This window comes from Pan troglodytes, chromosome 13 (genome assembly GCF_028858775.2).
Source record: "Pan troglodytes isolate AG18354 chromosome 13, NHGRI_mPanTro3-v2.0_pri, whole genome shotgun sequence".
Taxonomy (NCBI): Eukaryota; Metazoa; Chordata; class Mammalia; order Primates; family Hominidae; genus Pan; species Pan troglodytes.
Genome location: NC_072411.2, coordinates 64,492,725 through 64,511,298, shown reverse-complemented (window position 1 = coordinate 64,511,298; position 18,574 = coordinate 64,492,725). Strand labels below are relative to the sequence as shown.

At 35.8% G+C, this 18,574-nt stretch overlaps 1 protein-coding gene across 5 annotated transcripts in view; it reads left to right on the top strand.

Moving 5' to 3' along the window:
• Positions 1–18,574, top strand: part of KCNH7 (potassium voltage-gated channel subfamily H member 7) — a 478,895-nt gene that overhangs the window by 382,784 nt on the left and 77,537 nt on the right. For all 5 annotated transcript variants that reach the window (XM_009443595.4, XM_054679079.1, XM_063790524.1 and 2 more), the window contains one exon: positions 16,724–17,149. In XM_009443595.4, coding sequence (XP_009441870.1) covers positions 16,724–17,149 — 426 coding nt within the window. The remainder of the gene's footprint in view (positions 1–16,723; positions 17,150–18,574) is intronic.

The window sequence follows — 18,574 nt, the reverse complement described above, 5'->3', positions numbered from 1 at the left end:
GATCTCCAAAAAGAACAAGTCCGTAAGGCAAATGACAGCCTTCCAAGAACCTGTTACTAAAGTGAATGACTTGAGTAGATTCCTGTGGTTAGAGTCGGGTTTTACAGACTCTTAATTGATTTAACCATCAGACCTGGCCCGACCAAGTAAGACTCATCAACTACTAATATGATGGAGATATCACATTTGCTAAGGCTACTTAGTAACTGAATTTACTCCGTCCCTGATAGGAAAATTTAGCAGGAATGAGAAATTAGTATTCCTTTTGTTTAAGTTTAATTTTATTTTAAAGTCACAAATAATAATTATGTATATTTATGGGATATAATGTGATGTTTCGAAATATGTAAACATTGTGGAATGACCAAATCAGGCTAATTAACACATCCATCACCTAGTCAAGCTATTAAAAAGCAAAACACAGGCCTGAGAATTTGCAGACCATACACCTTGCAAATACACAGAAAATCCCTGTCAATAATGAGGAATCATCTAACTGTGCTTCAAGCAAGTTGCCATCCTTGACTTTATTGTGACTATTGTGACTTTAAATACATTCCCTACTAGTGCCACCTGTATTGCTTTATATTTTGTTTTCTATTTCCTAATCTTAATCTTTTGACTCTCTCTCTCTCTCTCTTGCTCTCTCTCTCTCTTGCTCTCACTCTCCTGATGATTCTAGATGTGTTTGTGATCATACACAAACATTCAGAGATCCATAGAAATCCAAGCCTTATGTTAGGTATTTTTAACTTCTTGTAGGTGATAGATGACTGAAAATTCGATAAAGGACATAAACACATATTCCTAGGGAAATAAACAGCAATGAAACACTCTAAATTGCTTTAAATAACTTCTGGAGTTCAAGCCCACCAGTACATCCCAGGACAATACACCATGGTCGAGTATTATGTGCTTGCTCACATACATACACACACATTTATTTTTCCTCATTATCCTGGAATTCCCATGGGTAGTGTTTCTGATTTTTTTTCCTTAACGTACATTAATCCTTGACCTGTAAATGGTGCAAACATAGTAAGATCATACTAATTCGGTGCAATTGTTTAAACAATGTGAGTTAAGAAAAATAAAATAATTGTGTAATCTCAGAGATCTCCTATATGAATCTTATTTTGCCACATACATCATTTCTACAGGACCCCTGGAAAGTATACTAAAATTTTAAAACTGACAGAGACTCCATAAATACTGACTTTATTTTAAAGAAATACCATTTCATCACTTGCAGGGAAATAGAGAAAGTCATGCAATCTCTGTCCTCCAACCACCCATCAGATGTTCCATTTTCTTTATGATAGGTATTCCAACCAGACCAACTAAATGTTCCCTAGTTCCAGGATTGTTGCTTTTATGAGGACATATGCTATCACTTGCTTAAATGGGGTCCTTTCAAAGTGTTTGAGGGCTTTTAAAAAACAGTTGGTTTCCTAAAATACCACTTTGTACGTGGCCCAAAAACCAATAGATATAACTGAGATGTACACAAACAATGAAACATTTTTATCTTACTAGCAAACACACATGGCCAACTGGCCTAACCATCTGTCTTTTGCATTATCTATCATTGCATAATTTACTTGCTCCGAGGTCACACCAGAGAGCTGGGTTCATTCAATAACTATAATTAGCACTGAATGTTATTTGTAATTTAATTTTGAGCTATTCTGGTTAAATATCCCTAAAAATGTATTATTATGATAGTAATCATCACTTATTGGGTATTTATGGTAAGATAGGGACTATATGTGGAACTATATACATTTGTTATCTTACATAGTTCACAGTTGCCTATGAATTGTATATTGTTGTCCTCATTTTGCTAGTAAGAATATTGACACTCAGGGAGATTTAAAAATGGCCAAGGAAGAGCTGGGATATGTAATAAGGCCCAGAGCCTGTAATATATCCCAGAGCCTGGTGTCTTCAGTAATATTTGACCTATTATGAATTTCTAATTTTTGTACATTGTCTTTGTTTTTATTTTGTTGATGCCCATCCATGGCTATCTAGCATTCCTGTTTTGTCCTTCCTGTGTTCTTCACATTTGTGTCCATCCAAACAAGCTGCATTTAGGCTCTAGAAAAAAGGTAGTTCTACACAATTCTCTATTCTCCATTTGCCACAAGTGATGAGGACTTTATTAAAAGCATTTTGAAAACATCCACACATACCTTTTAAAATCTTTTATTTTTCTCCTGGAAATAATATGTATATTAGGAAAACAGAGGCTTTATCCCCACAAATAAATGAGTTACATACCGGTATTCTGTTGTATAAGGACACAGGCCCTATAGAACCAAACCACCTTGGAAAGTTAGCTAACCTGTCTTCACATCTGTAAAGTGAAAGAAACAATAGCACTGCATTATTTTCTTAGGGCTTCCATAACAAACTACCATGAACTAGGTGGCTTAAAACAAGATATTTCATCTCTAGCAGTTCTAGAGGATAAAAATTCAACGTCAAGGTGTCAGCAGAGCCATACGGTCTCTCTGAAGGTTCTAGGGGAGAATGTGTTTTATGATGGTCTCTGAGCTTCTGATATTGTTAGAAATCTTGGTGTTCTTTGGCTTGTGGACACATCACTCCAATTCCTGCCTCCAGCATCACAAAGCATTCTTCCTGGGTTTCTGTCTCTGTATTTCTTCTCTTCTAAAAGACAAGGCATTGATGAACTAAGCGGAATTCTAATTTCATCCTCCATATTAAAAAGTCATCATCCTTCTTATTTTTTTAAAGCAAAGACTAAAGTAAGTGTCATCCATCCTCAATATTTTTTTAAAAGCAAAAACTAAAGTAAGCTGACATAGGGCACCATACGGCAGCTCAGCATCTTCCTAGACATCAGTGGTGGCTGCAGCAGAGTGAGTTTGGTCTTCTTCTCTCGAAGGAAGGAGGTGTTGGAGAAAGCATGTCATTCCCCACAGAAGCATCCCTCGCATTTCCCTTTGGTTTAGTGGCAATGATTCTAAGGACACCCACCTAGGCCAAAGGAGCCTGGCTGAGCAAAGTGAGCCTTAGCATATCTGTTTCTTTGCTTTTTTTTTTTTTTTTTTTTGAGATGGAGTCTCACTCTGTCACCCAGGCTGGAGTGCTGTGGCACCATCTTAGCTCACTGTAACCTCCACCTCCCGGGTTCAAGCGATTCTCCTGCCCCAGCCTTCCAAGTAGCTAGGACTACAGGCATGCGCCACCACGCCCAGCTAATTTTTGTATTTTTAGTAGAGATGGGGTTTCACCATGTTGGCCAGGATGGTCTCAATCTCTTGACCTCGTGATCTGCCCACCTCAGCCTCCCAAAGTGGTAGGGTTACAGGAGTGAGCCACTGCGCCCGGCCTCTTTGCATTTCTTTACCGCTATTCACCCCACCCTTCCTTGCAAAGGCCACCAAACCAATGGGTGAGCTGGTTCACATGATTTTGCAGAATATGGATGTGGCTTTATTGGTATTTTATACATTAATAATGCTATTCATTGTTAACATCAGTTCTCAATTTGGTGACCCAGCTTTCCTACATTTGGAGGTTCCACTATCCCATTACACTGAAAGACCTAAGGCCTTGGAAGCTTCTGACTTCATGAGGTAGAAGGAAGAAGGCAGAGCAAGAAAAGATCCACCTGCTTGTCATAAACTTTGGCCAAGATGTGCTACTAATCAGACCCATGGCCATACCTGATTGCAAATGGGGCTGGGAACTGTAGTTCTCGACAAGGCAGACACATTCTAGCAATAACTATACTTTAGGAATGGAGAACAACAAATTTTGGTCCACAACAGCTGTCTCTATCGTAATCTTTTCTCTTGTGAATTTCCTATACTTTTATTTGCATAGGCTCTTTCTGTTTAAGCTACAAACATGTTCAAGAATTTGAGATGCTTACTATATACATTACATGTATATACCAGGTACTGTGCTAAGCCCTAGGAATACTGGTTATGCCTTTTTTCTGCTTCCCACATTTTAGTTATTTCTTCATGTATACTATCTCTTCTTGTACTCTTTTGGAAAATTAATCCACTTTCCAGATCTTCAGCTGTTGCTTCTGCAAGATAAAATCTCTAGCTCCAACAACATGAGAGCTCTATCCCAGACCTCCTTTATATTATTATTATTATTATTATTATTATTATTATTTTGAAACAGAATCTCACTTGTTGCCCAGACTGGAATGCAGTGGTGCAATCTTGGCTCACTGCAGCCTCAACCTCCTTGGGCTCAAGCAATCCTCCCAGCTCAGACTCCCAAGTACCTGAGACCACAGGCACATGCCATCACGCCCAACTAATTGTTTTGTATTTTTTGTAGAAACAAAGTCTCACTATGTTGCCCAGGCTCAGACCTTCTAACTGCCTGCCGAAGACGTCCTCCTGTTGGCATCTATGCCTCTACCTCACATCGTCCCAGCCAAACATCTAATTCCCTCTCCCATTTCTCACGTGGTTCCTCTGTCATCTGTGCTTTTCAGAAACATTTGTAAAACTCTTACTCATGAGCTAGTATGCTAAGTGTTCCTTCTCTTAAATTTTGCTTTTTTTCTAAATGAAAGCAACTTTAGACAAAGATAAAGAAAATGGAGGGAAGAATCCATATGTAGTTTCCAAGAGACAGGTAAGAGGGGAGGGGAGGCAAGGAAACAAGCATTAGACTAGAGACCATCTGGTATCAGCTACACGGTGGGGCCACAAGTCCCTCAAATCCATATGGCATAGGAGCTGCGAGACAAAACCAAGAGGCATTATGTTGCTGGTGGGTGGCTTGGAGTTAAGTTTATGGCTCTGGAAGAAACTATATTTTTTAATATGCATATATTTGAAGTAATTTGTAAATATTATAATTGTTTAAGATATTCAACCTATTTCTCTTACATTCTGAGACTCATACATATTTTATGAAGCAGATATTTTTCATATTAGCATATATAGCTAATATACAAAACAAAATGCTAAACACTTAGCTGAACCTGAATCTAAATGACTGCAATTATACAATCATCCCTACTCCACCCAACACACACACACACATGCACACGCACACACACGCACACAGCCAAATATCTATTTTAATCTAAGCCTTGCAAAATCATTTAAATACAGAACACTGAAGTGATTCTACTACCTAATTTTAATATTTTATTCAATTAAAAAATGACTTCCTATGTGACATCTTTGATTTATTGTGTGATGCTTTTCCATCTTATAATTTGAATAGGTAATCATCAATGAGATTGCTGGTTTCAGTGATAATTACTCAGGTTTGGCTGTTTTTCACAAATCATATGCTGAAAAGCCTGGGGAGTTTAAGTCCTTCCCGATGCTATATAATCTATCTGATTCATTTTGTTACTGCGTGCTCTCTGTGATAGATAAAAATACAGCTAGCCTATTAGTTAAGTGCAAGTCCCGAGTAAAGGATAAATAACTGATGAGCAGCTTCAACCAACACCTCATCATGGCATTTAACAGCTGCCAAAAGTACTGTATAATCTTTTGGAAAGCTTAATCGTTCCCTATTGCACTTTTTGAAAGTGAAGAGTAGTTACTAATCCTGGTGTTCGCACAAAATTTTCACAGTAGATCTTCATTGAATAAATAGTGCTGTTTCATATAAAGGTTTTGGTTTTATATAACACTTAACTGTTAGAGGTTAAACAAATAGCAGTGTACTAGCATGAAGAAAAATTGTATTTGGTAAAGAAAACTACATTTTAGGCTGTACTAAACTGTATGCTTAATTAGTGGTTTGAGAAAAGAGAAAATATAAATCTTTCTGGAGGCCATGGAGTTTCCCTTTTTTTATTCCTTATTTTTTTCTCTCTCTCTTAAAAGAAAATCCTCGTAATAGTTCAATTAATCATGTTTTATCTTCCTGAAGTATGTTATTTCTCAAATGTGTGGGAGAAGTTGGCTTTCTTAAGGAAATGTAAGACTGTGTAGCAGCTTTTTTCCTTTTTAGTCATTGGCTTCTTAGAATCCTATTCATGTTGTTAAAACATTTACTTTGTTAATGCTTCATTTTCAGAAAGGATGGCTCCAAAGCACTGTCTTGATTAATTTTAACTTATTTGTGACTTTCAAAGAGATAGGAGTAGACCTTATAAAAATACATTTGCATTTAGGTCATTAAAAATTGAAATTGACCAATTCAAACAAATTAAAGGGAAACAGGAATAATAATTCTGTAATTCTAAACTCAGTGTTCTGCAAGAAGAAAAAAAGGAGACAATTAACTAAATAACCTATTGTCTTATTAAAAAAGGAAAGAGAGAGAGAGTCTGGAGGAATATTTAACAAGCAAATGGAAGCAAAAAAAAGCAGGGGTTTGAAATCCTAGTCTCTGATAAAACAGACTTTAAACCAACAAAGATCAGAAAAGACAAAGAAGGGCATTACATAATGGTAAAGAGACTGATGTAACAAGAAGACCTAACTATCCTAAATATATATGCACCCAGTAAAGGAGCACCCAGATTCATAAAACAAGTTCTTAGAGACCTACAAAGAGACTTAGACTCCCTTGTGATAATAGTGGGAGACTTTAACACCCCACTCTCAATATTAGACAGATCGAGACACAAAATTAACAAGGATATTCAAGACTTGAACTCAGCTGTGGATCAAGTGGACGTAATAGATGTCTACAGAACTCTCCACCCCAAATCAGTAGAATATACATTCTTCTCAGTGCCACATGACATTTATTCTAAAATCGACCACATAATTGCAAGTAAAACACTCCTCAGCAAATGCAAAAGAATGGAAATTATATAAAGAATGTATAAATTATAATTTGTATAATGTATAAATTATAATTTCCATTATGTATTATGGAAATTATAACATTATAAAATATAACCACAGTCCATTCAAATTAGAACTCAGGATTAAGAAATTACTCAAAACCTCACAACTACACGGAAATTGAACAACCTGCTCCTGAACGACTGCTGAGTAGAGAAAGAAATTAAGGCAGAAATCAAGAAGTTCTTTGAAACCAGTGAGAATAGAGAGACAACATACAAGAATCTCTGGGACACAGCTAAAACAGTGTTAAGAGGGAAATTTATAGCACTAAATGCCCACATCAGAAAGCTGGGAAGATCTCAAATCAACACCCTAACATCACAATTAAAAGAACTAGAGAAGCAAGAGCAAACAAATTCAAAAGCTAGCAGAAGACAAGAAATAACTAAGATAAGAACAGAACTGAAGGAGATCGAGACATGAAAAACCCTTCAAAAAATCAATGAATTCAGGAGCCGGCTTTTTGAAAGGATTAACAAAATAGATAGACCGCTAGCTAGACTAATAAAGAAGAAAAGAGAAGAATCAAATAGACACAATAAAAAAATGATAAAGGGGATGTCACTACTGACTCTACAGAAATACAAACCACCATCAGAGAATAATATAAACACCTCTATGCAAATAAACTAGAAAATCTAGAAGAAATGGATAAATTCCTGGACACATACACCATCCCAAGACTCAACCAGTAAGAAATCAAATCCCTGAATAAACTGATAACAAGTTCTGAAATTGAGGCAGTAATTAATAGCCTACCAACCAAAAAAAGCCCAGGACCAGACGGATTTACAGCTGAATTCTACCAGAGGTACAAAGAGGAGCTGGTACCATTCCTTCTGAAACTATTCCAAACAACAGAAAAAGAGGGACTCCCCCCTAACTCATTTTATGAGGCCAGAATCATCCTGATACCAAAACCCAGCAGACATACACACAAAAAAGAGAAAACTTCAGACCAATATCCCTGATGAACATTGATGTGAAAATCCTCTATAAAATACTGGCAAACCAAATCCAGCAGGGCATCAAAAAGTTTATCCACCATGATCAAGTCGGCTTCATCCCTGGGACGCAAGGCTGCTTCAACATATGCAAATCAATAAACATAAGCCATCATGTAAACAGAACCAATGACAAAATTCACATCATCTCAGTAGATGCAGGAAAGGCCTTTGATAAAATTCAACATCCCTACATGTTAAAAACTCTCAATAAATTAGACATTGATGGAACATATCTCAAAATAGTAAGAGCTATTTATGACAAACCCATAGCCAATATCATACTGAGTAGGCAAATGCAGGCAGCATTCCCTTTGGAAACTGACACAAGACAAGGATGCCCTCTCTCACCACTCCTATTCAAGATAGTATTGGAAGTTCTGGCCAGGGCAATCAGGCAAGAGAAAGAAATAAAGCATATTCAAATAGGAATAGAGGAAGTCAGATTGTCTCTTTTGGCAGATGACATGATTCTATATTTAGAAAACCCCATCTTCTCAGCCGAAACACTTCTTAAGCTGATAAGCAACTTCAGGAAATTCTCAGGATACAAAATCAATGTGCAAAAACCACAAGCATTCCTATACACCAACAATACACAAGCAGAGGGCCAAATCATGAATGAACTTCCGTTCACAATTGCTACAAAGAGAATAAAACTTACAAGGGGTGTGAAGGACTTCTTCAAGGAGAACTACAAATCACTGCTCAAGAAAATGAGAGGACACAAACAAATGGAAAAACATTCCATGCTCATGGGTGGGAAGAATCAATATCATGAAAATGGCCATACTGTCCAAAGTAATTTATAGATTCAATGCTATTGCCATCAAGCTACTATTGACTTTCTTCACAGAAATAGAAAAATCTACTTTGAATTTCATATGGAATCAAAAAAGAGCTGGTATAGCCAGGACAATCCTAAGCAAAAATAACAAAGCTGGAGGTGTCACGCTACCTGACTTCAAACTATTCTACATGGCTACAGTAACCAAAACAGCATGGTACTTGTACCAAAACAGATATACAGACCAATGGAACAGAACAGAGGCCTCAGAAATATCACCACACATATACAACAACCTGATATTCGACAAACCTGACAAAAGCAATGAGGAAAGGATTCCCTATTTCATAAATAGTGCTGGGAAAACTGGCTAGCCATATGCAGAAAACTGAAACTGGACCCCTTCGATACACCTTATAGAAAAATTAACTCAAAATGGATTAAAGACTTAAATGTAAAAACCAACACTGTAAAAACTCTAGAAGAAAACCTAGGCACTACCATTTAGGACATAGGCTTGGGCAAAGACTTCATGACTGAAACACCAAACGCAATTGCAAAAGCCAAAATTTACATATGTGTCTAATTAAACTAAAGAGCTTCTCCACAGAAAAAGAAACTAGCATCAGGCTGAACAGGCAACCTACAGAATGGGAGAAAATTTCTCCAATCTACCCATCTGGCAAAGTTCTAATATCTAGAATCTACAAGGAACTTAAAATTTACAAGAAAAAAACAACCCCATCAAAAAGTGGGTGAAGGATATGAACACACATTCTCAAAAGAACACATTTATGTGGCCAAGAAACACATGAAAAAAAGCTCTTCACCACTGATCATTAGAGAAATGCAAATTAAAACCACAGTGAGATACCATCTCATGACAGTCAGAATAACCATTATTAAAAGATAAAGAAACAAAGACGCTGGCAAGGCTGTGGAAAAACAGGAATGCTTTTACACTGTTGGTGGGAGTGTAAATTAGTTCAACCATTGTGGAAGACAGTGTGGCAATTCCTCAAGAATCTGGAACCAGAAATACCATTTGACCCAGCAATCCCATTACTGGGTATATCCCCAGAGGATTATAAATCATTCTACTATAAAGACACATGCACATGTATGTTCATTGCAGCACTATTCACAATAGCAAAGACTTGGAACCAACACAAATGCCCATCAATGATAGACTGGATAAAGACAATGTAGCACATGTACACCATGGAATACTATGGAGCCATGAAAAAGAATGAGATCATATCCTTTGCAGGGACATGGACAATGCTGGAAGCCATCATTCTCAGCAAACTAACACAGGAACAGAAAACCAAACACTGCATGTTCTCACTTATAAGTGGGAGTTGAACAATGAGAACACATGGACACAGGGAGGGGAACAACACACACCCACACAGAGGCCTGTTGGGGGTGGGGGGCAAGAGGAGGGAGAGCATTAGGACAAATACCTAATGCATGTGGGGCTTAAAACCTAGATGATGGGTTGATAGGTGCAGCAAACCACCATGGTACATGTATACCTATGTAACAAACTTGCACATTCTATACATGTATCCTGGAACTTAAAGTGAAATAAAAATGAAATAAAATAAGAGAGAGAGAGGAAACTATTAAATTCCTTGAGAGACCAACCGTTTCCTAGAAACGAATATTAAAAGAAATATGTAATGCAAATATTTATTAAAATGACATTAAACAATGTAAACATTTAGTGGCAGTTTTCTGAGAAAAATGCAAAAATATACTTCTTATATATTCAATCCAGAATGAAAGCTTGAAGGTTTAATATGTAACTCTAGCAAAGTAAAAGTATTTCAGTAAGAGACCTAAGGTGATGAGTCTCTGAAATGTGGCTGTATTTTAATCTAACTTAATGAGCAATGTAGCTAAGTATACTCAGAGCAATGGACTTCTGCAGTTAGCATCTCTGAGTATCTTGGAACATGATTGTCGCATCCACCAACTTAACAGAAGCTTGATGTCAAAGAGTTCAAGGTTGGGCAAAATTGGGGTTGTGTCCAGTCTGTATGGCTGAACACAGATCTACATAATATGAACTAGATATGCAGAAGGCAAAGTAAACATTCTGCTGTGTAAACAGGAATCTAAATTTGCCTAATAAGGAACCAGCTTAATTCTTACAGAGGTAAGCCTCTATGATGTTTGTAAACCTATTTCTTTTTTTCAATCAGGAAACTCCATTCTTAACTATCTTAGACATTTCTGAATAAGATTCTAGAATTCTTTTCTTAACCTGTTTATTTTGAAAAATTTTAAGTTTATTATAAATAAATAGTAACTATCCATCATTCAGTTTCAATAAAAATCGATATACAGCCAAAATTCAGACCTTCTCTCTCCTTCTTCTCCCCCAACTCTGGATTGTTCTGAGGCAAAGCCCAAATACTATAACATTTCCTTTATAAATATTTCACTCTGTACTCTGAAAAGGTAAAGACTATTTTTAAAAGCACATAACTATAATATCATTTCCGTATCTACAAACAATAATTGTCAATAATTTCTGTGATAGTTTGTCTCCAAGATAACCCTAACTGATTGAATCCTTCCTTTCCACATGCATATCATTTCCCTGTCAAGAGATAGAGAGCATTCCCCTACTTTCATGAATCTGGGCTGGCCTGCTTCTGCTTTTCCCAATAGAATATGGCACAAGTGAGGCTATAGAAGTTCTAGACCTTGACCTGAAGAAGCCTGGGAGTTTCCACTTCTTTTGGGAGTGCTGAGCCACCACATCTTACTACCCTGCTTAAGAGACCATAGGAGAGAACATATCTATTTATTTATTGATTGATCAAACTATCTATCTACATATAGAGAGAGAGACCCAGCCACTCCAGCATCTTGGGTGAGCCCAGCCTTCCAACTATCTTCATCAAAGTACTAGACATGTGAATGAAGCCTTCTTGGACTCTCCACACAAGCTCCCCCACCAACTAAATATCACTGAATTACCCCAGTTGACATTCTGTGGAGAAGAAAAATTGACTAGCCAAGACCTGCCTAAATTTTGGTTCCATAGAATCATAAGTAACAAAATGACTACTTTAGGTCACTATGTTTTGGTTTGATTTGATACAAGGAATAGATAACTAAAACAATTCTGTAATATTATCAATATTCAGTCAATATACAGCTTTATCCAATCAGTTTTTAAATATTTTGGATAGAGTTGGTTCGTTTGAACCAGGATTTCAACAGATAACCCTAGAACTCAAAACAATAATGGAAATATTTTATGCATCTGTAAACATTTTCCATTTTACCAACTACTTTTATAAAAAATATCTGATGTTATATGGTAGCTCTGGATAGATAGGTGGTTTTTGCAAAGATTACTATCTACATTACACAATTTTTTTAAAAAAAGAACTAGGTCTAGAGATTAAATGGCATATCAGAACAATTGTATCTGGACTTCAAACCCAGATTGTAGAATTTAAGGTCTAGTGCTCTTTCCTTTATTCCAAACACTTCAAAGATTTATATTACCTGATTGGGTCTAATAAGATTTGCTATTATTGGAACCATAAAGAAACAAGTATTTCTCCACTCCTCATCCTTATACCCTGAGATGTATTTATTCTCAAATATATCTCCTCCTCTCAATTTCTGCCACCTGGTTCCTAGTGTAGGCTTCCATTACTTCCCTCCTGGCATACCAAAGTCCTAATTGATCTCTAAGTATCTGGTCTTGATCCTCTTTCATTTTTCCTCCATTCCATTGCCAGATGCATCTGTCGAAAACCAAACTTGGCCACCTTGATTCCTCTGCCTAATAATATTTAATAATTCTCAAACTGATATCCATAGAAAGAAATGTTCTCAGAAGGCCACGGGTCCTGAAAAATCTTCAAAATTCCTGTATCTTGGTGAAAATTTAAAACAATAAATATAAGAATCTTATGAATCATTAAGATGATTACCTAATAACAAAGTACTGCCATCTACCTGATTACAGTAATGATGACTGCATTTGGATTTACCTCATGATGCTAATGCTTGCTATATAAATAAAGCTTTTTGAAGTTGTTTGGCTATTAAAAGTCATGAGACAATTAAACGGTCACATAAAACATGCATAATGATGCAGAAATCAAAAGAACCTGTACCATAACATTTGATACCATACCAGTTTCTACAAATGCATTGTCAAAACACACTCCATTGTTATACATACCAAATTGCAGTGGTTCTGTGTCAATGGGCATATTGGAATATAACACATGAACTCCCAGTACTAAGAGATAATGTGTTTAGATAATCACTTAATGTAGAATTCAATAATGCCCTAAAGCTAAACTTAAGTAAAGAAAAATATTTGTATAGTTTTCAAGTAACACCATTTAAATTGGCCTTTGAAGCCTAATAGGAACAGAGTTCACATTAAGAATTAGGTTAGATTATCATGATAACGCAAGTAAATCTTTGAAGTTGGTAATACTACTCTGACAACATACTTTTTCAAAAAAGACATTAAGATTAGAATAGAGAAAAATGTATCTATTAGATTAAACCATACACAATAGTCAAAGTTCAATCATTTTTGATCTACAGAAATGTCAGATATTGAGTTAGTAATGAGAGTTTGAATTCACTGTTTTATAAATATTTTATTTTCAGGTGTTTTCATTTTTTGTCATTGTATTAGTTTTTTCAGGGCTGCCATAATAAACTACCACAAGCTGAGTGGCTTAAGACAACAGAAGTTTATTTTTGCACAATTCTGTGGTCTAGAAGTCTGAAATCAAGATGTGGGCAAGGTTGTTTCCTTCTGGAGGTTCTGAGGGAAAATACATCCTGTGCCTGTCTCTATTTGAGGTTCTGGTGGCTGTGGACAATCCACAGCATTCCTTGGCTTGCAGCTGTATCTGCTCCCGTGACACATGGCATTCTGCTTGTGTGTCTTTGTGTCTCTGTATCCAAACTTCTCTCTTCTTATAGGGATACCAGTTATTGGATTAAGGCCCACCCCAAACCACTGTGACCTCATCTTAACTTGATTTATATCTACAAAAACCCTCTTTCCAAATAAAGTCACATTCATAGGTACTGGGAATTATGACTTCAACATATCCTTTTAGGGTACACAATTTAACCCACAAGTCATATTAAGAGTTATAAGCATAAGAAGTTCTAATCTGTTTTTATTTTTGAACATATTTATCTAACATTGTAAATAAGAATAATATAAATCCTGCAATAATTGTCTTTCCTTTTAAAAAAAAGAGCCTGTATATTATTCCTGTATGAGAAGGTTGACCTAAAGTACAGAGCCTGAGATCCCTATCCTGTCACATTAGACCTTCAGCAACCTGGAACTGGCCCTCTCCATGGCCGTCCTCCACCCTACTTCCCTGGCATTTTATTCTTTAGCAAAATATAAGGCTGCTTACAATTCCCCAACATACAACACATGATTTTATGCTTTCTTACCCTTGTTCATTCTGTCCCCTCTGCTTGTAATGTCCTTCCCTTCCCAACTTCCTCATCCCTTAGCTGTGTCCTTTTCTGACTCCTATTCAGTCTCAGTTCAACTGCCATCTTTTCCCAAAAATCCTCTGTGAAGACTACCCACCTACTCCATCAGCACCATCACCAATCCCAGGCCCTGAGTGAAGTGGACCTCAAGGGGACTCCCATTTTCCCACACATCTGTCTCCAAACAGACTACAAACTCCAAGATCTCAGGGACAGTGTCTTCCCCATCTTTCAATCTCCAGCTCTTAGCACAGTGGTCATCTGAATGTTAAATGAAGGTGTGCCTGTGTGCCTATGTGGGATGGAAAGAGTTTCAGCCACAGTTCCAAGATTGCTGTTTGCATTCTAATTCATACTTCTGCTAAAAGAGGTATTGCAGTTGCCCATGTGGGAGGTTAGTATTGGAAGTTTGTCACCTAAGCAGTGAGCAAACTCACACAAATATACCTGTCATTAAAAGTGACTTATTTTTCCTCTTCGATTGACTACATGCCTTTTTTATGAAAAAGATTTGTGGATTTAAGGATATGGAAAGATCTCAGCAACTCAAAAATTTTAGTCTTGTTTTGCTGGAGTGCCCTGGGTACACAGGAATCTAATGGAAGAAAGGACTAGAAAGATGGAATGGGTCCATATTTTAAATGACTTTAATGACTTTGAAAGCCAAAATAAAGCTGTGTATTTTGCTTTCTATATACTGAGTAGTTCTGCTTTTCTAGAAAGGAACATGACATATTTCCTTTTGTACAGACCAAAATGTCACACACTGGTTCTCTATACTAAGCATAATGGGATCAGAGTTCTTTTAATCTGTACTTCTAAAATGACAGATAATTTAATTACTCCCGTTTGGATTTTGAAAGTCATATACTTATATATGTGTGTATCTTGGACTTTCAATATTTCACAGATAACAAAATCACTTTATTTTCCAGATTGCTCTTTTGCTAATAATTAGCTGCCATCATTTCTCATAATAGCTTAAAATAAAACCCTGTTCTCTCTATAAACTGGCTGGTTCAAATTTACAGTGGACTGATTAAGTGGTCAGGTCAGATTCTTTATTATTTTTTGAAAACTAGTTAAAGCAGTTTAGCAGTTATCAAAAAGCAGCTTTGCCTATTTTAGCTGAATCTTTTGTTATATTTAAAAGTTATATTGTATCTCATTTGGGGTTATTTAACTTTCAAAGTCCTTTTAAAACTAGGGATGGTAACTCATTATATGGGGATAAAAAGGTACGAGATATGACAATAAATATAAGATTTAAATTTCAAGTACGCGTGACATAATTCATTATTACAGTCAAGTTAAAACAACATGAATAGAATTGCCAAAAACACAGAAATAACACTCTCTGACTAACCAATGGAGGATTACCTGAGATCCATGCTGCAAAGCTGATGATGTATTAATTGTGTTTAGAATAATCTAGTCTATGGAAATGTACTCAGTGAAATTAACTTTGAAATAGAGCCATTGTATATGTGTGGGATATTCATAGCATTAAATTAGAACCCACATTTCCCTTTTTAAATGGCTCTTTTTATGCCATTTGTGGAGCCATTACAAAATTTCAGCTTTTTAAAACCCATATATTAAGGCTTACATTTTACCCAATAAATTACACTTACTGGGTAGCTAAGTAACCTTTTTGTTTTGACTTTTGTTTTTAAAACTTAGTCTTAAATCACTAAATCATGGACTTTTCTACTTGGTAGAGACAAAACTGTACTTTAGCTTTCATTTTTTTTAGGTAAACTAAAACTCTAAAAGGTGAACTGTTTTAGTTTATCTGATGCCTTATAAGGAGAATAAATCTTGGAGGTGAAGTACCACTTGGTGTCTAAACACCTTGCAACATTTCCAGGTCAATATTCTGAACATCTCCTTGTAGCATTTTCTTTTTTCAGTTCTCTAAATGTGATGGAAGGGTTGGAATGCAAGTGTATTTGTCCCGGAATATCAAATACTCTCTCAACCTTTTAAGGAAAAGCCTCTTTTGTGTTCATTTTAATCTCATTTGCCTTTTTTCCCCTAATGTTAAAAACAGATTGCAGGTGGGAAATTCTGCTTAATTAAAATTTGAATGAGTTGGGTTTAATTTATCAAGGTGTAATTATAAATTAAATATATGTAAATTAAATGTGACCATGGATCCAAGTAGACTGCTTCTATTCATAACAACTAATCCTTTCCTAGATTTGAAAACTGCATTACTAATATATCAAAACCAACTTTGTGATTTTCTAAAAACAGCCATGTATTTTTACATCTGAGATGTACTACGTTCCAAAGGAAACAGTAACATTCCTCAGTATCTCAGTGGCAATATTTATTATTTTTTCAGTGAAATTCATATTTATCAAGAAATGCCATTGTGATTTTCTTGAGCCAAATACACTGTATAATATAAGTTTATATGGGTTTATTTAATGTATGTGTGTGTTTCATAAATACTTCCAAATTACATGAATTCTCTCTAATAAATTTTACTGTATAATTAGTTCCCTTAATATTTTATAGGTTTACCAGATTAAAAATGGCATATTTATGTAGTGTATGATTTTCTTTTGCACATTCAGGTTCTCTCTTTAGGAGCAGATGTCCTACCTGAATACAAACTGCAGACACCACGCATCAACAAGTTTACGATATTGCACTACAGCCCTTTCAAGGCAGTCTGGGACTGGCTTATCCTGCTGTTGGTCATATACACTGCTATATTTACTCCCTACTCTGCAGCCTTCCTCCTCAATGACAGAGAAGAACAGAAAAGACGAGAATGTGGCTATTCTTGTAGCCCTTTGAATGTGGTAGACTTGATTGTGGATATTATGTTTATCATAGATATTTTAATAAACTTCAGAACAACATATGTAAATCAGAATGAAGAAGTGGTAAGTGATCCCGCCAAAATAGCAATACACTACTTCAAAGGCTGGTTCCTGATTGACATGGTTGCAGCAATTCCTTTTGACTTGCTGATTTTTGGATCAGGTTCTGATGAGGTAAGAACTGCTTAAGATTCTTATTTTATGAAAGATTGCAATTATAAAAATGAATCTATTTTGACTGCAAAAAGAAGAGTTGCTTTGCAAGCTTCTTGTATCTCACTGATAAAATTCATTTTCAATTGGGGATACTACAGAATGAAATGAAACCATTTTGCCATTGCAAATCAAATTCTTTCTCTTTTTGCTAAGAGATGCAAAAGATTCTCCATTCTTTATCCACCAAATTAAACTTGGAAACAAGTGGTCCATAGCACACAGCACATTCCCAGGATTTAAAATCTCTACTTATTAACTTCACGGGTGTAAAACTGTCAAATATTAAGTATGTCTCCATTTTTCTTAACTCATTATTAAGGTTTGAGACAGCAGAGATTTGTTTTTTGTTCAAATTATGTGAAGAGGGCACCTTCTGAAATGTCTTATTCAAATATGCTTTCTCTTAAATAATATTCAGCTTGGAAAGTACTTTTTGTGTATCCCAATGCCTAATAAAGTTGGAAACTAAGAAAATACGAGAAGTGTATGTATTGTGCATTTTCTGGATAGAGAGTCCAGAACTTTAATCAGCTCCTCAAAAGACTCTTTGATCCAAAAGAAGTTAAGTTTTCCTACAGTTCGCTTCATCTAATTTCCATTATTTTTACCATTTATAAACTTTCTGGATTCTATAACGGAAAGATTTACAGAATGCTTGAAAGTAGTTCCAAGGGAATAGGTTGAAAAAATCCTCGATATGTTGGATTTTTAAAAATTGTGTCTTTTTCTACATAAGAACCCTGCCCTGCACCAACTTCCTTCTCTCCCCAACAAAGAGGAGACCACCTCCTCTTGGCAGATGGTTGCTTCCTAGCCAATGAAGGCTTTAGAACAAGCTAATCCTCCTCGACCAAGGGGAACCAAAAGATTTTATTTCTAAATCTATTTATTTGTTAGAAATAAACTCTGATCAAACTGTGAGTCAGTTAAGAGAAGGGCAATGAAACAATACATTTTTCCTGGGTTCTACAATTTTAAACAAAGTCCCAACCTGACTTTCCTCATCTGTAAAAGGATGATAATAATATTACCTTCTCCTCTTGCTTTTTTTTTTCTAATTTGGAACTCTAATGAGATAGTACATGTGACTCAGCAAAATACTTTTTAAAAATCAGCTGTTCTTAATTAGCTGAACTTTTAATATTAGCTACTCCTAACTTTGGGTTTTAACTAAAAGAGAGTGAAATACTTCTTTATTAATATATATCTTTGAGTTTCTTATAATGGGTGGTTCACATCATTACACCAAATAAGCTTATGTTGATGAACAATAAAATAAAACCTCATTCTTTCAAAAGTTAAAATATATGCACCAACAGCAAACATTAGTGATTTGTAGACAAGCTTAGAAGTATAATGGGAGAAGTTGTAAGAAGTTTGTGT